Source organism: Hylobates moloch, unplaced genomic scaffold, assembly GCF_009828535.3.
Source record: "Hylobates moloch isolate HMO894 unplaced genomic scaffold, HMol_V3 SCAFFOLD_1, whole genome shotgun sequence".
Taxonomy (NCBI): Eukaryota; Metazoa; Chordata; class Mammalia; order Primates; family Hylobatidae; genus Hylobates; species Hylobates moloch.
The window spans coordinates 95,709,156-95,734,950 of record NW_026652276.1 but is presented as its reverse complement, the minus strand read 5'-3'; the positions used below and the strand labels follow the sequence as shown (position 1 = coordinate 95,734,950).

At 46.3% G+C, this 25,795-nt stretch overlaps 1 protein-coding gene across 5 annotated transcripts in view; it reads right to left on the bottom strand.

Moving 5' to 3' along the window:
- The window catches only part of WIPI2 (WD repeat domain, phosphoinositide interacting 2), a 42,089-nt gene extending 16,334 nt beyond the window's left edge, over positions 1-25,755 (bottom strand). For 2 of the 5 annotated variants that reach the window (XM_032755808.2, XM_032755814.2), the window contains exons 1-3: positions 25,483-25,754; positions 16,408-16,490; positions 1,125-1,294 (exon numbers count right to left, since the gene is read on the bottom strand). In XM_032755808.2, the coding sequence (XP_032611699.1) occupies positions 1,125-1,294; positions 16,408-16,490; positions 25,483-25,556 (327 nt within the window). In that variant the 5' untranslated portion in view covers positions 25,557-25,754. Of the gene's footprint in view, positions 1-1,124; positions 1,295-16,407; positions 16,491-22,843; positions 22,898-25,482 lie in introns of all 5 variants that reach the window. The other 3 variants (XM_032755802.2, XM_032755804.2, XM_032755815.2) reach the window with 3 other exon arrangements.
- Positions 25,756-25,795: the final 40 nt, after the last annotated feature.

Genomic DNA, 25,795 nt, shown 5'->3' with positions numbered 1-25,795 from the left:
CAAGAAAGATGACGGGCATGTACCCAGCTCTACGTTAGTTGGACGTGAACACAATTTGTATGCTTTACAATTTTTAAATGCTCAAGATATTATGTCTTATAATTTCCCATTCTAACCAATTTTGTCAGTTAACAGACCAGTTCCCAGTTTCAACTGTGTAAGGTAAGTGCATCTCTACTGTGACTTCACCTAGTCACCGTATCTCAGAGTGCAGCTACTGGCTGTCATCATGTCCACTCTACAGCCAGCAGCCTACTCAGCTTTCCCTGCAGGGAATGCGGGCAGAATCAGAATGCGAGGGGTCTCCCGGGTGGTGCTGTTACCCTGGGCGTGAGCACAAGCTGGGAGACAGCCTCATGAAACACGCACACATGCCACCCACCACGTCCTTCCTCCATGCCAGACAGTCTTATTAGTTTGGGGGAGATACAAAGTAATAAATCCTTCATCTTGAATTCAAAGTTAAATTAGCAATTTACAAAAGGAAAAAAAAGTCTAAAAGATTTTTTTTTTTTTTTTGAGACGAAGTCTCGCTCTTGTTGCCCAAGCTGGAGTGCAATGACATGACCTTGGCTCACTGCAACTTCTGACTCCCAGGTTCAAGCGATTTTCCTGCCTCAGACCCCCGAGTAGCTGGGATTACAGGGTGCCTGCCACCATACCTGGCTAATTTTTGTATTTTTAGTAGAGACAGGGTTTCATCATGTTGGCCAGGCTGGTCTCGAACTCCTGACCTCAGGCAATCTGCCCGCCTCGGCCTCCCAAAGTGTTGGGACTACAGGCGTGAGCCACTGTGCTCGGCCAAATATTTTTTTAAGTAACATTTATAAAAGCAAAACGAGGTAATAAGTGAAAAAGACGGCCATCCACCCTCTGGGTGGGGCCGGGGATGCCTGTATGGGAGCAGTGTGGCAGAGGCCCGGGCATTTGTCATGAATGGAATGGGCTGAGCAAAGCTGGTGGGTGAGGAAACAGAGCTGGTCTCTGTAGGCAAGGATCTGTGCCCGGCAATGTGGGGCCAGGCAGCAAGGGAATGACGGAGGGGCATGCCAGTGGGGTGGGCTTGTCCCAGAGTGCTGGAGGGAGCAACAGACAAGCCCACACTCAGCTGGGGCAGCGCTCACCTGCCTGTTGAGCTTCACAGCCAGAATCGTGTTGGAGTAGCTGTAGTTGCAGATCTCAGTTCCCTTCTTAAAGTGGCAAACCTTTAGCTTCCTCGGTGCTTTAAGGCTCACAATGGCCACTAGGCTGCTGGAGAACAATCTCTCTACGATGCACACATCTTCCGTATCGGCTGAAATCACAAAGGGAAGTACATGCGTGAACATCTCCACACGGCTATGGCCACAGGCAGAATCTGCGCTCAAAAACAAACACCTGCCTGGGCGACACGCAGGGCACAGCGCTGAGGGTGCCTGCAGAACAGGTGGTCATGGGGTGGGGACAGCCCAGGGGTCTGAGGGTCTTGATTCGCTGGAGCCTCAGGAGCGTTTCCACTGTAAGGATGGCCCCTCATGAGCATTCACACGAAAGACAAAGGTTCCTTTCTATCAGTTCTGTTGCTGGACTTGAATGGTGAATTTAGGAACCAAACTCCTAGGTAAAGTGAAAGAGTAAGGTCTAGGGGCTCCCTTAATTAAGACACGAACTACTAGGAAATGGCAATTGCTTCCCCTGGGTTCCATAGACTCATGGGTTGAGCGCTAGCCTACGTGCTCGCATACCGAGGCTGGCCAAAGAATCACACGTGTCCAAAGTGGCATGACACATATTTATTAAAAAGATGTTGCTATTATACTCATGTGTCACAAAACGCTGACATACATTCTAAGAAATGCCCTGAAGGGGCCGGGCGCAGTGGCTCACGCCTGTAATCCCAGCACTTTGGGAGGCCGAGGCGGGAGGATCACAAGGTCAGGAGTTCGAGACCATCCTGGCTAACATGGTGAAACCCCATCTCTACTAAAAATACAAAAAATTAGCCAGGCATGGTGGCAGGCGCCTGCAGTCCCAGCTACTCAGGAGCCTGAGGCAGGAGAATGGTGTGAACCTGGGGGGCGGAGCTTGAAGTGAGCCAAAATCGCACCACTGCACTCCAGCCTGGGCCACAGAGCGAGACTCCATCTCAAAAACAACAACAACAACAAACAAAGAAAAGCCCTGTAGGCAATTCTGCCGTGCAAACACAAATCTAGATGGTAGGCCTACTACGCCCCTAGGCTGTATGCTGTGGCCTGTGGCTCCTGGCTACAGACCTGCGCTGCATGTGACTAACTGGATACTGTGGCCAGCTGTAGCACAGTGACAAGTACTTGTGTGTGTAAATGAAACATGGGAAAGCTGCAGCAAAAACATGACCTGCTCCTCTCACAGGACCACCGTCACACCCACGGCCCCTTGCTGACCTACGTGCCATCGTGCAGCGTGACACCACTTTGAATGGAACAGGCCATAAACACAAGCGCATCATCCTAAGCTCTTCACAGCGTCCATTCAGTGTCTTTTCAGTTGCTTTTACCAGAAAGCTGCCTAACCTTCTTTCTGACAACAGCAAGTGACCTTCATTCAAAAGGAACAAATGCAAGCGTCTCCCACAAATGGGGAGACGGTGGTGGGATGGGGGGGCTGGGAGGACAGGCTGTGTCTGCAGCTTCTCTGCTCAGCAGCATCTCAGACTAGGGGCCACCATCTTCCAGGATCTGTCAACGAAAGGCACGATCAGGGGGGATCATGCCAGTGCGTGGACACAGGAGTCTCTGTCAGCGGATGCACCTCTAGCACCTGGCACGCAGCACCACTCAGACACGAGGCCAATCCAACTCAGAAGAGATGGTGCATAACCCGGAATGTCAATTATTTGCAGTAAAAATAATTTCCCTAAAGATCAGAGCCTGGTTCTCTGAGCAGTCCTCTCTTTCCCTCAGGAGATCGACATGGATACCAAGTCATGGCAGCCCTGCTTGCTAGGCGGTGGGTGAGAAAGAGGGCTGGGGCCAGATGCGGTGCTTCGCACCTGTAATCCCTGCATTTTGGGAGGCCAAGGTGGGAGGACTGCTTGAGGCCAGGAATTCGAGACCAGACTGGGCAACATAGTGAGGTCCTACCTCTACAAAAAATACAAAAATTAGCTGGGCGTGGTGGTGCATGACTGTGTAGCTGAGGTAGGAAGAGTGCCTGATCCCAGGAGGTTGAGGCTGCAATGAGCTGTGATTGCGTTCCTGCATGCCAGCCTGGGCAAAAGAGCGAGACCCTCTCTGTAATACCAGTCCTGCCCCAAAAAGGAGGGTGGGACTGAATGATGATCATGGCTGGTGTCCTGAGGCTGCCACCCTCACTTCTCAAATCCGGCAGCCAGATGTGCAAATCCAGGGACACAAGGCCCTTCCCTGGCCACTGTCCAGCCTCTCACTCTCCAGGCACCCCGTTCTCAGGTAGTACTTGGTAGTATTTGGGGCTGCACGCACTGGCCCAGTTGCATCCTGTACCTGTTGCCTCTAGCAGTCACCGTGCTTATCACCGAAAATCTAGGCAATGGCTGAGCGACAGAGTTCCCTGCTGGACCGATGGTCTGAGGACAGGTGCCGTGTTTGGCCCATTCACGGCTGCACCCCCAGGTCTAATGTCGCCTGTCATGGAGGAGGAGCTCCTTCCACACACGCTGAAAGGATGGAATGGACCTTATGACCAGATTTTGGATATTCCCCAAACTCCCCAAATGGTGTTGTTTTAAAAACATCAAAAACAAAACAAAACTCAATCTCTGTGCCATTCAGTTTCAGTGGTGAAATGCTGTTAACCCCAGTGCTACATCCAAGAGGCAGAAGTGCTCTTGGTGAAGCTCAGCGGCACACGTCCTAACACACGCACTGGGCATGTGTGCGGCACCGCAACCTTGGTGAGTACTGGGTGCAACGGCGACCCTGCAGGAACGTGAGTTTAATAATCACATTCCAGTCTCGGCTGTGCTCTAATTGGCTGTAAGGCCTGATATCTACTTCCTGAATGGTGAAAGAAGAGTTGGACTCTCAGCTTCATTAACTCCAGGGTTGGGACACACAGGAAAACCTGGTATACACAAAACTGGTTTATTAAGTACAATTTTATTTAAATCCACTGGCCTCCTAAATCCAATCAGTGGTGAAAAGAACTTACTTCCAAATAGGGCTGCTCCTCAACACGCACAGGCTCAGTATCTGTGAACTCGCCTGCTAGGTGAGGTTTATTTGTGACCCCACATTGTTGTACAGCCGTCCGTGGACACATGCAAAGTGGGATTTTTTTTTTTTTTTGAGACAGAGTTTTGCTTCTGTTGCCCAGGCTGGAGTGCAATGGCACGATCTCGACTCACACAACCTCTGCCTCCTGGGTTCAAGCAATTCTCCTGCCTCAGCCTCCTGAGTAGCTGCGACTACAGGTGCATGCCACCACGCCTGTCTAATTTTTGTATTTTTAGTAGAGACAGGGTTTCACCATGTTGGCCAGGCTGGTCTTGAACTCCTGACCTCAGGTGATCTGCCCACCTTGGCCTCCCAAAGTGCTCGGATTACAGGCGTGAGCCACCGCTCCCAGCCTCGGGAAAAGATTTGAGTCACATGATGCACATGTTCCTGGCTGAGGTCACACAGAGCAATGTCCTATCTTCTTGTGTTGATTCTGAAAACAACTGTCCTTTTCATGGTCTATATAGGGCTACTGAGTGTCTGCTTTTTGCACTTTTGTGCTTTTTGTTGATTTCACTGTTGGCCCTGGCACAGTGCTGAGTGTCGTTGAGTGTCCCTAAGCACAAGCAGCCTGTGATGTGCCCTGCGGAGAAAGCACATGTGTGGGCTGAGTTCTATGCGAGCCACGAGTTCAGCGTTAGCGAACCAGCAATCCCCATTACGTCAGCATGTCTTCAGGCAGGGAAGCACACACAAAACGAGGTTGTCTTTTGATCAGCTGATGAAAATGTTGCGACAAGAGGCCACCTACCAATCCTTCCCCTGGGAGCAACACTTCATGATTCGCTAATCCAGCATCCCAGAGACTTACAGACTAGAACTGTGAATAACAAGAATCAACTGTATTTTTATTTTTTTTTCAAAGAATAGGTTCTTACTGCTTTGCTTGGTAAACCTTGACTTATTTACTTCACCCATTCAACACAAACAGCAGACTCTACCAGAGAGACCGTCCCAGGTATACAGCGGTCAACAGGGCAGTGCCTGCCATCACGGAGAGGAGGCCAAAGAGATGTGGGCCCAGGGCCCTGTGTGGCACCGAAACTGCCAAAGGTCAGCAAAGGAGACTGAGTAAGAGAAACGCCAAGACCGTGTATGAGATGGAAGCCAACAGGAGAGGGTATCTGGAGAGCAGCAAGCAGGCAACTGCGCCCGGCGTGGCACAGGAGGGAAGAGGAAACCAGACGCGTCCCCCGAGTCTGGGAACGAGGAGCTTATCTGGAGACCTTGACATATTTTGATGGAGATGTGCAGGAAGAATGGCTGAAGCATGAAAGAGAATGAGAAGTGGAAAAAAACTTAGGCAACTATCTACAGGAGTTATGCTACAGGCCGGGCGCAGGGGCTCACGCCTGGAGTCCCAGCACTTTGGGAGGCCGAGGCAGGCAGATCACCTGAGGTCAGGAGTTCGAGGCCAGCCTGGCCAACATGGTGAAACCCCGTCTCTACTAAAAATACAAAAAATGAGCTGGGCATCGTGGTGGGCGCCTGTAATCCCAGCTACTTGGGAGGCTGAGGCAGGAGCATCAGTTGAACCTGAGAGACGGAGGTTGCGGCCAGCCGAGATGGCACCACCACACGCCTGCCTGGGCAGCAGAGCGAGACTCCACCAAAAAAAAAAACAAAACAAAAAAAGAAATTATGTTCTGGAGAAGTAGAAATGTGGGAGGGGCTGGGGGATATGCATGGGCAAGGGAAGTTTCTGCCTTCAAATACATGAGCTACTACATATACTGAGATGGATTTATGGTTGAGACTGCTTGCCTGGAGGAACAAACCACTTAGGGGGCTGGTCACACGAAGAAGGAAAGAGAAGGGAGCCCCAGGCCGACAGCACCAACCTCTCTTGAAGCAGCAGCAGGTGTTAACTGTGATGGGATGGAGGTGGGAGATTTCAAAGTGAGGACAGTGTGAGACGATCATCTTAAAGAGCAAGTCACCATTAGAGGTGGTGATAAATTCCAATTCAACCGGACAGAGAAAGACTGTGCCAACCCAACAGATGCAGAAAAAGCATGAGAAAATGCAATGCTCATTCATGGTAGAAACTTAAGAAACCCAGAATTAGGAAGAACCTTCTTTCACTGATGAAGAACAGTTAAGAAAATCTACAGCTGACATTGTACTTAATGATGAAGATATGTGAACTCTTCCCGTTAAGACTAGAAACAAGGCAAGGATACTCACTCTCCTTACTTTGTGCTGGAGGTCTTACACATTGCAGTGAAGCAAGAAAAAGAAATAAAAGGTACAAACATTAGAAAGCAAGACATCAAACAGTCTTCATTGCCATCTTAAGGAATCTATGGACCAACTATTTAATATATGAATTTAGCAAAGTCATAGGATACAAGATTAAAATATAAAAAATTAATTATATGTTTAGGCCAGCAGCAAACTGGAAAAGTAAATGAAATAATTTTCTTTTATGATACTGTCAAAATCCAAAGTATCAGGAATAAATTTTACAAAAGATGTAAGACCTCCATACCAAAAAAAAAAAAAAAAGTCACAGAATATTACCAAAACAAATTTAAAAAGAGCTAAATAAATGAAGAGAGATACCATATTCTGGGTACTCAATATTATTAACATATCAACTCTCAAACTGATCTCTAGGTCCAATCCCATCCTAATCATAATCCCTACAGGCTTTTCTGCAGACAAAGTGGATTTTAAATTTTATATGGAAAGGAAAAGAAACTAGAAAATGCAAAGCTATCCTGAAAAAGAACAAAGTTGAAGACTGACAAACAGATCATCGGAAGAGACTAAGGAGTCCAGAAACAGACTCACAGGTCACGGGACTGTAAAGCACCAAAGCAATCCCAGCAGGGAAGAAAAATCTTCTCAACAAATGATGATGGAATAGGAATCCATTAGGGAAAAAACAACCTTGATTCATACCTCACAACAGACATAAAAATTAATGAGAGGGATTATTGGCTTAAATATAAAAACTTTAGCTTTTATGTATAGCATTAAGTATATAAAGCTTTCACAGAACACACAGGAAAACACGTTCCTGACTCTAGGGTAGGCAAAAGTTTCTTGGACAGGGCCTAGGAAGCAAAAACCATAAATGAATACGACTGCAGCAAAATTTAAACCATTTGCTCAAAGAAAGAAAACAGGCAAGCCACAGATTGGAGAAAATAGTCACAAAACATATCTGACAAAGGACTGGTATCCAGAATATCTAAAGAGCTCTAACAACTCTATCATAAAAAGATAAACAACCAAACCTAAAAAGCAACAAAAGACTGGAACAGACATGTCACAGAAGAAGACACATAAACGGCCAACAAGCACATGAAAATGTTCAACGTCATTAGTTACCTGAGAAATTCAAATTAAAACCATGAAGATATCATTATACACACATCAGAAGGGCTAAAAAGAAAAAAACTAATAACATCAAAAGTTGGTGAGGAGGCTGGGTGTGGCAGCTCACGCCTGTAATCCCAGCACTTTGGGAGGTCGAGATGGCCAGATAGCTTGAGGTCAGGAGTTTCAGGCCAGCCTGGCCAACATGGTGAAACCCTGTCTCTACCAAAAATACAAAAATTAGCCAGGTGTGGTGGCGCACATCTGTAATCCCAGCTACTTGGGAGGCTGAGGGACGAGAATTGCTTGAACCCCAGAGGTGGAGGTTGCAGTGAGCCGAGATTGTGCCGCTGCACTCCAGCCTGGGTGACAGAGTGAGACTCTATCTCAAAAAAAAAAAAAAAAAAAAAAAAAAGTTAGTGAGGACATAGAGCAATCAGAACTCTCATACAGCACTGACAAAACCACAAATGGTATAGTCACTTAGGAAAAGGTTATGGGGGTTTCTTACAAAACTAAACACTTATCTACCCAACAATTCCACTACAATATTTATCTTAGATAAGTGAAAATATGTGTCCATTAAAAGACTTGTACGAGAATGTTCACGGTAGCTTTGTTCACAATGGCTAAACTACAAAGAGCCCAGACATCCGTCATGAAGAGAATACATCAACAACTCTAATATATTCACATACTGGGTAAATGACACATAAGATGTGGATAAATCTAAAAAAAATGCAGAGCGAAAGAAACGTCATCAAAAGAGTAGATGCTCCGTTCATATCAAGTTCTAGAAAAGACAAAACTAATCTATAGTAGAAAAAAACCAGAACACTGGTTGCCTCTTGGGGAATGTGGGCAGAAGGGAGCTGAGACTGGAAGGAAGTATGAGAGAACTTTCTGGAGTGATGGTAAACCTTGATAGGGTTTCAGTTCACAGAGATGCAGGCATTTGTTAAAACTCACATAGTGTTCACTCAAGATAGATGCATTCCACTGTAAGTAAATTTTATCTTACAAGAAAAAAACAAACATTGAACTCTACTCAGTATTGAGGAGAGATGTACTGATGCCTACCGTCTACCCGGAAATGCACACACAAAAAATAAAGTCAGGTGTGGTGGTTTGTCTGTAATCTCAGCACTCTGGGAGGCTGAGGTGGATCACTTGAGCCCAGGAGTTTGAGACTAGCCTGGACAACATAACAAGATCTTGTCCCTACAAAAAAATCGAAAAATTAGCTGAGCATGGTGGTGCACTCCTGTAGTCTCAGCAACTCTGGAGGCAGAGGCAGGAAGATCGCTTGAGCCCTGGAGGTCAAAGCGGTAGCAAGCTATGATCGCACCACTGCACTCCAGCCTGGCAGCCTGGGTGACAGAGCTAGATGCGGTCTCAAAAAAAGAAATAAAAATAAAAAAGATGGATGGTGTGTGTGTGTGTGTGTGTGTGTGTGTGTGTGTGGACAAGTATAGTAAAATGTTAAGGGAAGAATCTAAGTGGTGGATACACAGGTGTTAGCTGTAAAATACTTTCAACTTTTCAGTTTGAAAATTTCCTTTAATAAAATGTTAGAAAGAAAAATGATGTCTTCACTTGCTTACGTGCAGGTGCTGAGAAGGTAATACCACCAACCATCACTTGGAAATGGTTTTTCTAAAATGTTAATGGGAAAAAGCAGAGCTTTCAGAATGTTTTAAACAGGGATGGGAGGATGAAGGCAGAAAAGCTCTTTTTTAACTGCAAATATTCACAAAAGAGAACAGTAAAATGAACCTCCATATACTCACCACCTAATCCAACAAATATTAACTTTCTAGCATTTTGCTTCAATGATTTTTTCTCTACTGAAGTTTGGAAGAGAAGCTCCTTCTGACATTTACCCTAAATGCTTCAGAGTAACCCTAAGCCCCTCTACATAAGTAAGGACACAGGCAAGCATCCTTCCCAGCCCCTGAATGCAAGGGAGGGATTCCTTACATCCAATACACCCCAAGTACTGAAGGTAAAACATGACCCCAGAGTATTAGAGGACCACCTTGGGAAATGTTTTATGTACATGCTGGGAGCAGGAAAAACCCTTTCTAGTATTTAGAAGCCTTACAAAAAAAGACCAACGCATTTGAATATACAGAAATTCAAGACTTCAGAATGGTGAAAAGAATCATAAACAAGGTCAAAAGGCAAATGACAGTCCAGAAAAAAAAATATTTGCAACCCCTAACAAATGGCTAATTTGCTTTAAGTCATTAGGAGATAAATAACCCAACAGAAAAACAGGCAAAGGGCAGAAACAGGTAGTTAAAAAAACAACAGCAGCAGCACATGACTGCATGGGGGAAAAAAAAAGAACTCAGTTTGAGTTGATTTAAGAATTGTAAATAAGGCCAGGCAGGATGGTTCATGCCTATAATCCCAGCACTTTGGGAGGCGGAGGCAGGTGGATCACTTGAGGTCAGGAGTTCAACACCAGCCTGGCCAATATGGTGAAACCCCATCTCTAATAAAAAAAATACAAAAATTAGCCGAGCGTGGTGACACATGCCTGTAGTCCCAGCTACTAAGGAGGCTAAGGCAGGAGAAATCACTTGAACTCGGGAGGTGGAGGTTGCACACAGTGAGCCATCTCCTCCTGTGGAGACATGGGCAGCAGTAGAGGCAGGACAGAAACTAAGTGTCAGGGCCAACTGCAAAGACCAGGTGTCTGTGGATAACTGGATGGGCTTCGTGGGTCTCTAACGTCGCTGAAACCATATGCTAAACACTGAGTGTTCTGGGGGAAATAGATCTATAACTCTCATCACATTTACAAGAGTCATTAACCAAAAGTAGCAGAGGTGGCTCTGCAAAAGGCAGAAATGAACCACCAATCACTCTGGAATGAACACATTTTTGTCATTACTTAAGACTAATAGAGCCGGGCGCGGTGGCTCACGCCTGTAATCCCAGCACTTTGGGAGGCCGAGGCGGGCGGATCACGAGGTCAGGAGATCGAGACCATCCTGGCTAACACAGTGAAACCCCGTCTCTACTAAAAATACAAAAAATGAGCCAGGCGAGGTGGCGGGCACCTGTAGTCCCAGCTACTCGGGAGGCTGAGGCAGGAGAATGGCGTGAACCCCGGGGGCGGAGCCTGCAGTGAGCTGAGATCATACCACTGCACTCCAGCATGGGTGACAGCAAGACTCCGTTTCAAAAAAAAAAAAAAAAAAAGACTAATAGGCCAGGGCCAGGTGCAGTGGCTCGCGCCTGTAATCCCAGCACTTTGGGAAGCTGAGACGGGTGGATCACCTGAGGTCAGGAGTTCGAGACCAGCCTGGCCAACCTGGTGAAACCCTGTCTCTACCAAAAATACAAAATGTAGCCGGGCGTGGTGGTGCATGCCTCTAATCCCAGCTACTTGGGAGGCTGAGGCAGGAGAATTGCTTGAACCCAGGAGGCACAGGTTGCAGTGAGCCGAGATCTCACCACTGCACTCCAGCCTGGACGATACAGCGAGACTCCGTCTCAAAAAAAAAAAAAAAAGACTAATAGGCCGGGCATGTTGGCTCACACCTGTAAGCCCAGCACTTTAGGAGGCTGAGGCAGGAAGATGGCCTGAGCCCACGAGTTCAAGACCAGCCTTGGCAACACAGTGAGACCCCAACTCTTAAAAAAAAAATTAGCTGGGCATGGTGGTGTGCACCTATAGTCAGTCCCAGCTATGCGAGAAGGGGGAGGATCACTTGAGCCCAGGAGGTTGAGGCTACAGTGAGCCGTGCTGACACCACTGCATGAGTGACAGAGCGAGACCCCGTGTTTTAAAAATGCAGCAGTAGTAGTAGTGGTAATAGCCATAACACAAAAGGATGCACTTCGCAGTGACATTAAGTTCTACAGACCAAATCTGACTAGATCTTTTCAGGAATACACCTTTCAGAAAGCAACCTACTTTTAGATATTGCTAGTAGTTTAGGTTTGTTGCCATTTTTCTACTGTATTATTTCAAGATGCTCTAATATTTTTCTATTACACTTCACATACAGATGAACTTTCTTATTTTTAATTTTTTTGAGACAGCCCAAGCTGGAGTGCAGTGGCACAATCTTGGCTCACTGCAACCTTTGACTCCCGGGTCCAAGTGGTTCTCCTGCCTCAGCCTCCTGAGTAGCTAGGATTACAGGAGTGCGCCACCATGTCCGGCTAATTTTTATATTTTTAGTAGAGGCAGGGTTTTACCATGTTGGCCAGGCTGGTCTCGAACTCCTCACCTCAGGTGATCCACCTGCCTTGGCCTCCCAAAGTGTTGGGATAACAGGCGTGAGCCACTGCGCCCGGCCCAAATGAACTTTCAAACACATAAATATACATGGAACCCGCATACCCAGAACAATCACTTTCCAGTAAACTGAAGTACAAACCTGGCTCAGCCCTCCCATGAAATAATGGTGGACAACGGATCAGGCTACTGGGTGAAAGATGCCATAATAATCAAACGAAAGCAAAGAAACCAGACCGCACAAATGTATTGACTCAAGATGGTATGTCCCAGGACACTAGTGCCAAGAGGCACTCACGGTGACACTAAGAAAGGCTGAACGTGGCCGGGTGCAGTGGCTCATGCCTATAATCCCAGCACTTTGGGAGGCTGAGGCGGGTGGATCATGAGGTCAGGATATTGAGACCACCCTGGCTAACACAGTGAAACCCCGTCTCTACTAAAAATACACACACACAAAAATTAGCCGGGCATGGTGGCGCTACTCAGGAGGCTGAGGCAGGAGAATGGCGCGAACCCGGGAGGCGGAGCTTGCAGTGAGCCAAGATTGCGCCACTGCACTCCAGCCCGGGCTACAGAGCGAGACTCCGTCTCAAAAAAAAAAAAAAAAAAAAGGCTGAACATAAACTTTAGTGACCTTGGTCACTAAAGTGTCAAAGGCCTTGCTTTTAGGGCTCATTCTAGGTGGCCTCAGCCACAGTTTCTCCCAAACTTCCCTCCTAGAGATTGCCTGACTAAAATTTAAGAAATTAATTACTTGATTTAAAAAAGAATGTTGCTTCTTGCTTCTGCTGGCGTGCTTTATAGCTGGCAACAATGAAGCTCTGGAGTGGAAGGGAAGAATGGGGCCATGAAATAACTGCTTGAATCCACTTCCGCGTGTGCCTGTGGCTCCACCAGGATGCAAGGTAAGAGCCCAGCATTCCAGCACCACAGATTTAGGCCAAGAGATGCTTGTGGTTTTCTCCTCTGTAGGATCCATTACTATAAATCTCACTGAAATTAATATTCCAACCAGTGCACTGCCTGTCAAATAAGACTAATGTCAGAAAACACCATTTCTCAAACCTTAAGATGCAGATGATGGCCCGTAAAGTAAATGATTAGTTTCTTGGCCAAGCAGGAAGGTTGATAAAAGATGTTATATGTCAAAGGCTACACTTCCATAATCAACGCAGGCTCTAGTCACTTTTGCTGAGCTAAGGAGCAGTCTGCTTGTGCTGGGTTTCAGAATGGAATGTTTATGAGATGTTTTCCTAGCTCAGAATCCAGCTTAGCAAATGCAAAGAAAACACACAGTGCACCTTTTGAAAAAAGCCAACTTCTAAACTTTTGTGATATTTTACAAATAATAAACACATACCCTTCACTTATTTTGCCTAACAGTGTAGATATTGTTGTAGAATATTTTAGGGAAAAGAGACTACATTTTGTGCATTACGTATATTCAAAAAACAACGACAACAAAAATGCACATGGAGAAAGAAAATGATCATATGAGAGGCAGGGCGCGGTGGCTCACGCCTGTAATCCCAGCACTGATCATATGAGAGGCCGGGCGCAGTGGCTCACGCCTATAATCCCAGCACTTTGGGAGGCTGAGGTGGGAGGACTGCTTGAGGCCAGGAGTTCAAGACCAGCCCGGGCAACATAGTAACACCTCGTTTCTACAAAAATTACAAAAAAATTAGCCAGGTGTAGTGGCATGTGCCTGTGGTCCCAGCTACTCAGGAGGCTGAGGTGGGAGGATCGCTTGAGCCCAGGAGGTCAAGGGTACAGTGAGCTATGATTATGCCACTGTACTCCAGCCTGGGTGACAGAGCGAGACTCTGTCCCCATATATATACACATATGAGGCGTCCATAAACAATGGGCAAAGCCTATCTCGAAGTTCCTGCAACTTTCAAGTTTGAAATTACAACATTGATGGTAGAAAATCTATCTTCCAGTACTGCTAGACCAAGCTTGTGTGTGTGTGTGTGTGTGTGTGTGTGTGTGTGTGTGTGTGTGTGAATTTTCTTTTCTAAGTAAACAAAAGAAGAACAAGTAGCTGTCCATCTTGTTTTTCTCTAAGACCAGCTCTGGCTCATTCTTTCTGTAACAGCCACAGTGAGTGACAGCAAAGATCTGATTTTATTATGGACTGTTAAAAGAGTTTTGAGGGTAGACGTCAATACTGAGCCTGAACTAAATATTGAGACATGAAGAAACATTCTTTCCTCTGAGTCTACCTATAGAAAAATGCTAGAAAACTATCTTGACATTTCACTTAGTAGCTAACCTGTTTTCTAAGAGACATTCTCTTATCTACTAAAAAAAAAAAAGATGTGAAAGAGGAAAGGCAGATAATATTCTAGGAATAGTACAATGTAATAGCTTCAGTTTAAAGTATTAACCCTCAAAACATTCTTTGTCCATTTCATCACCTATTTTTAAGAGCCAAAGTTCACTAAGAAGAACACAGAAATTCATGCACCCACCTTACCGTGTTGGTCAGTAAACATCCACTCTTTATTTTTTATTATTTATTAAGACAGAGTCTCACTGTCACTGAGGCTGGAGTGCAGTGGCACAATCTTGGCTCACTGCAACCTCTGCCTCCTGGGTTCAAGTGATTCTCGTGCCTCAGCCTCCCTAGTAGCTGGGATTACAGGTATGCGCCACCACGCCTGGCTAATTTTTTTGTATTTTTAGTAGACACAGGGTTTTGCCTTGTTGGCCAGGCTCGTCTTGAACTCCTGGCCTCATGTGATCCGCCTGTCCTGGCCTTACAAAGTGCTGGGATTACAGGCGTGAGCCACTGTGCCCGGCCAATATCCACTCGAAAAGATACTATCAAGACATCCCATTTTGTTCCACTAAAAATCTCTGGGAAATAAGGCACTAGAAGCCAGTAACTAAACTTCAATTTGAGGAAAAGGAAAGACCAGGTTTTGGCATTCTTCTACTCTTTATAAGCACTGGCCTCCAATATGGGGAAAAAAATTCTGTGCATTTCAAAACAGATGACTACAGTGACTCCAGCAACAATTTAATAGCACAATTCAGGCGCTTCATCTGGATCTGGACTGAGTTTCAGTCATTCATAAAAGCCTGGAGACAGGGCTGCCCTCCACTGCAGAAACCCCCATGGGGAGCAATCCTGTGTGGCTCACGTGAAGGCAGCCAGGTGGCCGGACTTCAGGAAGGCGGGCGGCGCCTGGGAATAAACAGCCCTGGCTCACACCTATGTTATCGCCCAGATCACATCTCCCAGCCTCCATGGCAGAAGAAAGGCTTTTTTGGGAGATTTAGTAAGTACCAGCTGGAAAGTCTAAGGACAAAGAAAGGAGTAAAACCTAAGCCAGCCACCAGGAGCCCTGAGTCAGGGACGCTGATCATGGAAATTCTGCTGCCCCACTCTCTCCCTGAAAAGGGCCTGGGTACTTGCTTTTGGGGGCAGCAACAGGAAAGAGACTGTTGGGGAGAATCAGACACATCCCCTGATGGAGGTGAGGGGCACCTGCAGGCTCACCTGCAGAGTGGAAGCCAGGGCCCAGGAGGGAGTCTGAAAGGCCCCACCTGCTGGCGGGCCAGGAGAACACCATAATTTCAAGTCACCAGCACAAAGTTGAGAATCGCTGCAACCTGGGGGAGACGGACGGTGCGGTGAGCCAAGATGGCACCACTGCACTCCAGCCTGGGCAGTAAGAGCGAAACTCCATCTCAAACAAACAAAAAAGACTGCACAGAACCTACGCACACACAAACGAGCACAAGGAGGACTGGAGAGTGTGCTCAGGAGAGGTGGATGTCAATATCCCAGCTATGATATTACACTGGGGCTTTGAGAGATGTTACCATTGGGAAGAACAGGGTAAAGGATGCAAGGGACCTGTATTATTTCCTACAACTACATGTGAATCCATAATTATCTTAATTAAAAATTACGCATGTGGAAAGAGTCCAAAGCGTCCCGTCACAGTCTCCATCACAGGGTTTACTCAGCAAATACTATTTTTGCACACTGTTAAGTACACACATACATAATCTCTAATCCTGCCAATAATCTTACAGACGTGCATTATTTCTGTTTTGCAAAAAATAAAAGAAACTGAGGCCCAGAGATGAAGTAATCCATCTAGAACCACACAAAACATGACTGAGCGAGAGGCCAAAGCGCATGACCCCCCACTGTTCCATGAGCCTCTCCGACACGCGGGCCACTTCAATGCTGTAAAATGCCAACGCGGGAAAATAAACTGTTCCTACAGGGGCTGTAAAATTTTCAATTTTCTGGAAGCCCTTTATGACAGTAATCTAGACAGTTTAAATGGCATTAAAAGGGAGAGAAGTTACAGACCAGTACATATGGTATGTGCTCATGTACTGAAGACCCTTGGTACCTGCACTCCTATGTAGGCAAATGCACAGATCGGGGCAGACAGCCACAGGTGTCACTGGTTGCCACCTCTCAGGGAGATGAAGGTGGAAGCAGAGGACTGGTCAGAGGGTGTCTGGACTTCAACCACAGTGTGTGAATTTTAGATCGCATTCCAATTCAAGTACAACTTTTTTTTTTTTTTTTTTTTTAAGAAGGGGAAAAATAAAGCAAACACTTACTGCATTCATAGATCTGTTCCAGCTTATCCACAGAAGAAAGGGAGAAAAATTTATAACCGGACTTACTACCAACAGCTAGGGACCTGCAAAAAAGCCAAATTCAGAAATAAGAGCTGATACATGCAGACAGTGACAATGTAGAAACTAGGTCCCACGTTCCCAGTGAGTTCCCAGCAAGTTCCCCACGTGCCCTCCACAAATCAGCACAGAGCAAATCATTTCACACTGTTTGTATCAAGTGCTTGGCACAGGAAGATGCCACAAGGTCAATAAAACACAGACAATATTATTACTTAAATCCTATAAAACTTTTCTGAGGCTGGATGTGGTGGCTCACGCCTGTAATCCCAACACTTCGGGAGGCCGAGGCAGGAGGACTGCTTGAGCCCAGCAGTTCAAGATTAGCCTGGGCAAAATACTGAGACTCCATCTCTACAAAAATGACATTAAAAATAAAACAATTAGCTAGGCATGGTAGTGCCCTTGTAGTCCCAAGGAGCTACTCGGGAGGCTGAGGTGGGAGGACAGGAGGTTGAGGCTGCAGTGAGTTAAGATTGATCCTGCTACTGCACTCCAGCCTGGGAGACGGAGCGAGATACTGTCTCAAGAAAAGAAACCAAAAAACTTTTTCTGGAGATCTAACATACAGCATAGTAACTGTAGTTGATAATAACATATTGTGTACTTGAAATTTGCTGAGACAGCAGATCTTAAGTGTGCTTGTCACAAAAAGGTAACTATTTGAGGTGAAAGATATGTTAATTAACTTGACTGTGGTGATCACTTCAAAAGATGTGTATATAAAACATCACACTGTATACCTTAAGCAGATACAATTTTAATTATACCACAATAAAGTGGAGGGAAAATTAAAATAAAAATACTAAGAAACAAACTCTATAAAACTTTAAATATAAGTTTGGGATATAAGCACAAGGAATCAGCCTTACTGGTTCCCTCAAAACAAACTGGGGTTTCTCAAGTGGTCTGTTATATACACACAGTATATGTTAGAGTATGAGAGTTAAGTAAGCTGGCCAGGTGCGGTGGCTCACGCCTATAATCCCAGCACTTTGGGAGGCTGAGGCGGGCACATTACTTGAGGTCAGGAATTTGAGACCAGCCTGGCCAACATGGTGAAACCCTGCCTCTACTAAAAATACAAAAATCAGTCAGGCATGGTGGAAGGCACCCTGTAATCCCAGCTACTTGGGAGGCTGAGGCAGGAGAACTGCTTGAACCTGGGAGGAGGTGGCTGCAGTGAGTGGAAATTGCCCCACTGCACTCCAGACTGGGTGACAGAGCTAGACTCCATCAAAAAAAAAAAAAAAAAAAAAGTTAAGTAAGCGAATTTTCTAAATTTTAAACAAAGGTATTTACAATTGAGGTGGATGAAGGCATCTCTCTGTGCTTCTGCAGGCCTTTACCACCCGTGGCTCCATCCCCTACGCTGTGCCATGGCTCAGCAATGGGTTGGAAATGAAACGGACTCAAAAGCTACCTTAGAGTCTGGAATCAAAGGACCCATCGTTGGCTTACAAGGAAAAAGCAGAGGATTGGTTTGATGGTCTTGTGTTTATGATTCCATACTCATCACCCACTTCTGCGAGGAGGCTCAAGGATCCCACAGCTCAGCAGCCCCTCCCAGCAGGGGCCTCGCGGACACCACAGAAGGGGTTTCCTCATCAGAAAAGTGCCTCTCCAGAACCCAGCTGACCAAAGAAAGCAAAACAAGAAGCAAGTCCAGCTTTCAGCAAAAGAAAGATGAGCGAACAAGCAGGAAGCACTGGGGTACGGAGGAATCAGATACCAGGATCACTTTTAACATCTGGGAGAACATGAAAATGAGGAGGTAAAACAGAAGGCTGCAACAGGGAAGGGGGATGTTTCACACTGAGTATTTGTACCCCAAGATAGGATCAGGGCTATTCTAATGATCATGTCATTTATTAAAAACTTGAGATTTCCAACTACTCTTTCACATGTATGTGGAAGAAATGTATTCCAAGAAGAGAGTTGCTATAATCAGTATTAATCTGTAAAATCACAATGGTTCATCTTAGAAGTATAAAAAGAACAGAAACAAAACTCTACCAGCTCATATAATTTTTCTTTGCAAAAATGTTCTGCTTCTTTACTATACTGAATTAATTACATCCATTGTTATATCAATGAAATAATTGGGTATTATTACCTGTAGATATTTTGAAAATTAATAAAAGAACCAAGAAGAATAGAGTAATATCCCTAGGCTAAAAATAAAACAAAATCTCAGCAACCCAGAACTTTTGGGAAATTGATGTTCAGGAAAATATTTTCCAGATAACTAAGGGTTGCTATTTTAAACATGACTCCCCCACTCCCATTTTCTGATTAAAAAAACAAATTGTTCTTAAATTGTATACCTTCCTGTGTCCTTAAAACAAGGGATGACAAGTTCTTTTGAGTTGAGGGTTTGGTGTACCCCATATCAAACAGCCAGACTGTAGTGCTGAGTTTATTTATTTTATGGTTTTTTGTTTTTTTGAGACGGAGTCTCGCTCTGTCACCCAGGCTAGAGTGTAGCGGCGTGATCTCGGCTCACTGAAACCTCTGCCTCCTAGGTTCAGTCAATTCTCCTGCCTCAGCCTCCTAAGTAGCCAGGATTACAGGCACCTGCCACCACGCCCGGCTAATTTTTGTATTTCTAGTAGAGATGGGGTTTTATCATGTTGGCCAGGCTGGTCTTGAACTCCTGACCTCAGGTGATCCACCTGCCTCGGCCTCCCAAAGTGCTGGGATTACAGGTGTGAGCCACCATGCTCGGCCTGTAGCACTGAGTTTATAAAAATATTTTTCTATCTCTTGTTTTGCCGACAGTTGTCACTTTTCCTAGTGACCATCCTGCCATTAACAGCCCCTGTCCTTCCTAATTTCTTGGTGACTTGGAAACCAAATCACCAAGCGTATTAGCATTATGTATAAAATAAGCTTAGAAGGGGCTTCTCCCATGGGCAAAATTAACGAGCCTTAGTCCCTGATCCTTGGGTTAGACATCCAAGTTCTCTGCTGTGCTCCCTACACACAGAATGTGTTAAAACTGGACTTTGCCAATCAAGTTCAGATATTTGGAAGCTGATTTAGGATATTAAATACCTCAGCTAGAAGTTTAACCCCACAGTTTACAAAATTATGCATTCCAATCCGTTAAGAAAGGGAAACAAAAATATTCCAAATATTTTTTGAGATGTATATATACTACAGTATGAGTACACTTTATCAGTAAAGGTAAGTTGTTTTTTTTTTGAGATGGAGTTTCGCTCTGTCACCCAGGCTGGAGTGCAATGGCACAATCTCGGCTCACTGGAACCTCCACCTCCCGGGCTCCAGCGATTCTCCTGCCTCAGCCTTCCAGGTAGCTGAGATCAGAGGCATGCACCACCGTGCCCAGCTAATTTTTTGTATTTAGTAGATATGGGGTTTCACCATGTTGGTCAGGCTGGTCTCAAACTCTTGACCTCAGGTAATCCACCTGCCTCAGCCTCCCAAAGTGCTGGGATTACAGATGTAAGCCACCACGCCCGGCAAAAGATAAGGTTTTTTTTTTTTGAGATGGAGTCTTGCTCTGTTGCTCAGGCTAGAGTGCAGTGGTGTGATCTCAACCCACTGCAACCTCTGCCTCCCGGTTCAAGTGATTCTCCTGCCTCAGCCTCCCGAGCAGCTGAGATTACAGGTGACCACCATCGCACCCGGCTAATTTTTGTGTTTTTAGTAGAGATGGGGTTTCACCATCTTGGCCAGGCTGATCTCGAACTCCTGACCTCGTGATCCACCTGCCCTGGCTTCCCAAAGTGCTGGGATTACAGGCGTGACCACCGCGCCCGGCCTAGATGAGTATTTTTAAAGAATGGTATTAAATATAAATACGATTGATATTTTCGTCTCAACATCAAGTTCAACATCCCTTTGGAGATTTTGCTTTAAACAATTTCAAAATTGACCTGACCATAAAATGGCAGACACACTAATGGGAGAGGCAGAGCAACAGGTAAGTAGGAGATTTTCCCTAATATATAGCTTTACTGCCAAAAAAATGTTTATTTATTTATTTTTAAGTCAACAGAGTGGGACTTATTTATTTTTATTTTTATTTTTTTGAGACAGGGTCTCACTCTGCCACCCAGGCTGGAGCGCAGTAGTGCGATCTCTCCTTACTGCAGCCCCAGCCTCCTGGGCTCAAGGGATCCTCCCATCTCAGCCCCCCGGGTAGCTGGGACCACAGGCGCGTGCCACCACACCTGGCTAATTTTTGTGTTTTGTGTAGAGTCGAGGTCTCCCCGTGTTGTCCAACCTGGTCTTGAACTCCTGAACTCAAGGGATCCTCCCACCTTGGCCTCGCATAGTGCCGGGATTACAGGCGTGACCCACTGTGCCTGTCCCCATTAGTGGGCTCTTTCATTGACAAAGGGGAAAACTGGCAAATCACAACCAAAAAAATATGTATTGGCTCAATCCCCCATTTTGCTACTATCCCCACCTTCAACTGTGCCTGGTGCCCAAAGCCAGAGACCCTGCTCTACCCTCCCCAGAGACTAGGCCTGTCCTTCACTAGGGAAGGACAGAGTCACTGCTTTTTAAACGTACTTGAACCCATCCTCCTCCTTTCACAGCCCCACAAGCCCGCCTCTGGAGCCCTGGACTGCCCATTCCTGAGCCTGGAGGGGATTCTGCAGTTTCAACTAGGTTGGTTCTCTGCCTTCTTCACTAGCAATTTGAGATCCCGCTTCCTTTACCACTCGCTAGCTTCCAAATTGGCTAATATCTCCTTTCTCATTCTTTCTATCCTATGAGTTTAAGCCTTTTAAAATATCTTTTTGAGGCCAAGGGTGGTGGCTCGCGTCTGCAATCTCAGCTACTCAGGCAGGAGGATCACTTTAAGCCAGGAGTTTGAGACCAGTCGGGGCAACAAAGTGAAACCCCATCTCCACAAAAATAAAAAGTTAAGAAATTAAAATTAGAAAATGTCTCTTTTTGACATTTTACTGATTAACATTTTATTAGGGTGTGGGGATGGAACCAAAATAAATGCTTATGTTTGATCCATCATTTTTAACTGAAAGTCTCCGTCAATGAATTTAAACTTGAACATTCAACATCAAAGAGACAGTGACTGCCACTCAAAAATGAAGATGTGAGTCAGATTTTTTGCTTATCTTCCTTTTCTCCCCCGTCCCTAATCGTCAGTCCATAAAGACTCTCCTTCTTCATCATCTTTGCGGAGAAGCCGTAGTTGATTGCGAGCTTAGGTGGATAGAGTCCAACACCGTAAACCAAAAGCAACCTCAACTGTGGCTGCCAGCCCAGACTTGGGAGGCCCTGGTGCCCTCTCTTTCAGGGCTATGGACAGCCCACTCCCATCCCCGCTCCACCTCACATCCTCCACCTCCATATCCCTGCGGCCTTTCCAACTCATCAGTATCCCCAAGCAGAGTTCTCTCCTTCTCGGCTTTTCCACCATGATGTTACCACATTCACCCAGAACCCAAGCCAGAAACTGGGCGTCACCTAAGTTCTCCCTTGGCTGCATGATGTATGTCCTGTGGGTCACACAAGTCCTGATGGCGAGTCAGTCTCCTTCCCACTGGTCACTGCTGTTGGACAATATCCTCCTAAGTCACCCCCTGCCCTCCTCAAACATATCCTTTGCATAGCAGGCAGAATGACTTAAAACTTTAAGGGTGAAGGATCTTAGAAACCATCTTCAGGCCGGGCACAATGGCTCAAGCCTGTAATCCCAATACTCTGGAGGCTGAGGCAGGAAGACTGCATGAGGCCAGGAGTTCAAGACCAGCCTGGTCAACATAGCAAGACCCTGTGCCTACAAAAACTAAAAAAAAAATTTGCCAGGTGTGGGGCTCATGCCTGTAGTCCCGGTTTCTTGGGAGGCTGAGGCAGGAGGACGGCTTGAGCCCAGGAACTCAAAGTTGCAGTAAGCTATGATCATTATAATTGTGCCACTGCACTTCAAACTGTGCAACAGTGAGACTCCATCTCAAAAACAAAAAGCAAAACCCTTGATTTACAGATGAACAAAGACAGGAGAGCAGTACCTTCCCAGCACAATAAGCATAACCTAGAAGAGACATGGTGGAAGAAAACAACAGGTTTCTCCTATTGTCTCCAGACACTTCATACAAACACAAGCCTTGGAAAGTCAAGTCCCTTTCTTCATTCCGTCCCTTTTAGACATGGCATTTAAAACAGACATTGCTACATCACTAACTTCCCACAAGCTGTGGTGTCCACTGGAAAAATGTAGTCCTTGATATTTCCATTTCAGATTCAAGTGATCCTCTGCCACTTATTAACTGGTTCACTTCAATTACAAAAAGCCAAAAAAGTCCTCTAACATAAGCCTTCCAAGATGATACTTTGAGAAACCAGGGTTGGAACTAACCAGACAACAGCGCGACGGCCAAGACCAGCTGCTCTTGATGCCCTTTTCACTTCTCTAGGTAAAAAAACAAAACAAAACAAAAAACAAATGGTAAAAAACAAATAAAACTTATGCACACTTTTAGGATAAGAATCATGAAAAAGTACGACATTGGAAATCATATTACCAGTACAAGAAGAAAGGCAGGATAGTTATAGTTTGGTATGTAACAAATACAAAAAGAATTTAAAAGACAAAAAAAGGGAAATGACATGTATATTCTAGTAAGTGAACTGGTTTCCAAATTTTCTCACTGAATACAGTAAATGTGAGTTCTAGATGGACATTCTTTCTCTTGCTAAAAATTGTGCTCCTCAATAAATTCTGGAGATTAAGAAGGGAGGAAAAGGTATAAGTCATAAAAGCTCTCTCCGGGAACTTCTCTATTTCTTTCAAGTGTAGATTTAAAACAAATTACAGTCATTTTAGCCCAGTCAACTTCTAGTATAATCCTAGCTTACTATTCATTCCAATTTAGGTTTACACTACATCAAGGTCTCTCTGGCAAGTCAAAGTTATGAAATCTCAAAGTAACAGAAATCTCTTGAACTGTAATAACTTCGGGGAGCATGGAGAAGTGGGTAAGTGTGAAAATGTCCAAGTGTGAAAAGGTCCTATTTCAGGCCAGAGTGACACTCTTCTGTGACACAGGGAACATGGCAGTCCAGCTGAAGTAACAGCAAAAGAGAATGCTTTTCTCTATTTGATTTCATTCTGATAGAAATAATTAGTGAAAAACTGAAAGAGTGGCCGACAATGTTTTGGAAACTCTCTAATTTATACAAGGCATAAACCGCCCTACTACTACGACCATTTCTTACTGGTCTCAAAATACTGTGGGCTTGGGCTTGGGCTTGAAAACCAAATTAGAATTGGTTTGGGATGTGTCCTTTTCCCTATCTGGATTAACATAGTCTATTCCACTTCAACTGCAACAGGTGGTCCGAATTGTTTGTTGTTCTGGCTTTTGGTCACACAGAACACTACAGTACTTGGGAGTTTTCATCTTTACACGTTGTTATGCTACTATTTCTAAATTCACTGTCTTCAGAAAAAACCAGCATGGCAGAGCAGAAAGAACACTGGAAGAGAACTCAGGAGGCTAGATTCTACTGCTGCCCCCCACTCCACTATTAACCAATTCGAAGACCCAGGCCAGCTTGGAGCCTTTCGGAAGGATTTCCTCATCTGTAGTTGGATGAGGTGATTTGCCCCTTCCGACTCTCAATACAGTCCCACTGTGCGACTGTCTTCACAGCTTTGGGGAGGTGCTATTGAGCGCCTGCTGTACACCACACACTGGGTGTTGGCCATTCTACAATTCACTTTTAATTTCCTAAAGAATCTCATCTTCTGCTTTGTTAATTCCACTCAGCCAGTAACAACTCAATCAATGACTTAGTAAGATGCCAAATGCCCCACTCCTCCTCCTCTTTCCTCACTTCCTCTTACTCACTTCCAAGATGGCTCTCCTCCCTGCCAAACCCATAACTCACCCTTCTCTCTCCAGAAAGCTCGCTCATCTATTAACCATCCCCACAAGTCCTCCTCCCAGGCAGCATCCAACCCGTATCAGTGTGGACAAATAGCGTTCCGAATGCATGGGCTGGCATTAAGGCCTTCTCTTGCCCTGAGGATGACCCAGCCCCTAGAGCTCTGAGACTCCTGGGGCACTGGTCTGTAACGCCTCTCTTGGCTCAGTTTCTCCCTAGTAGGTCAGATGTCAAGGTTATTGCTAAGTTTGTTACTTGCTGGAGAAGACATCAAAGTTGATGTCCCAAAAAGAACAGTGAGAGCCGCGCACGGTGGCTCACACCTGTAATCCCAGCACTTTGGGAGGCTGAGGTGGGCGGATCACTTGAGGTCAGGAATTCGAGACCAGCCTGACCAACATGGTGAAACCCTGCCTCTACTACAAATACAAAAAAGTTAGCTGGGCACAGTGGCGCGTGCCTGTAGTCTCAGCTACTCGGGAGGCTGAGGAAGGAGAATCGCTTGAACCCAGGAGGCGGAGGTTGCAGCGAGCCGAGATCACACCACTGCACTTCAGCCTGGGCAATAGAGCAAGACTCCGTCTCAAAACAAGACAAACCCCCAAAAACAAAAATAAACAAAAAAACAGTGAGAAACGAAGAAAAGAAAATCAAGAGAGAGAGCAGAGAAGGGGCCTTAAGACGATGAAGAGACAAGGAGAAGGGCCTGATTCAAAGGAGAGTGAGTGGGAGACGCTGAGCAAGAAGCGGGGAGAGGAGAGGAGAGGAAGCGACCCACTCCCAGCGCTCCACAGGCGGCCAAGACAAGTCAAGCCCCAAAGTTCGGCCCCAACTTTGCGAGAAGTAGTTAAGTCTGAAGCCAAGGGGCCTCCCCGCAAGAGGGTGAAAACAGCCCCCTCTTCACCACCTCTCCCGCTCCCGGGCCGCAGCTCCAGGCCAGCGCCCGAGGGTCTCCCTGGAGGGCGCCCCTCCCGGCGCGCCCCGGGGCCCGCCCCTGGGGACGCCTCTGCCCGCCTTAGCCCCACCGAGCTTGGCAGCGAGGCCCTCCCCCTAGCCCGGGTCCGACCCTGGCCTCACCCGGACTCCGACCCCCGACCCCGGCCTTACGTGTTGTCCTGGTTGAAGTTGGCGAAGAGTAGCTGGCCGGCGCCAGCCTCCCCGCTCTGGCTCGCCAGGTTCATGGCTGGGCGCGCGGCGAGTGGGCCCGGCCGAGGAGGGCGCGCGCGCGCGCGCGAGGGCGGGTCAGGCTGCACTCAGGGTCGGCGCCGGGCCCCGCTAGCCGCCTCGGTCGCCGCCACGCGCCACCCTGGGATCAACCGCCGCCTCATCCCGTCCCCGTTCTTGTTTATGCTCCGGAGCCGGGGCACCCGGTGCGCCTGCGCGGCCCCGCCCTCGCGACGCACGGCCTCGCGCGGCGCAG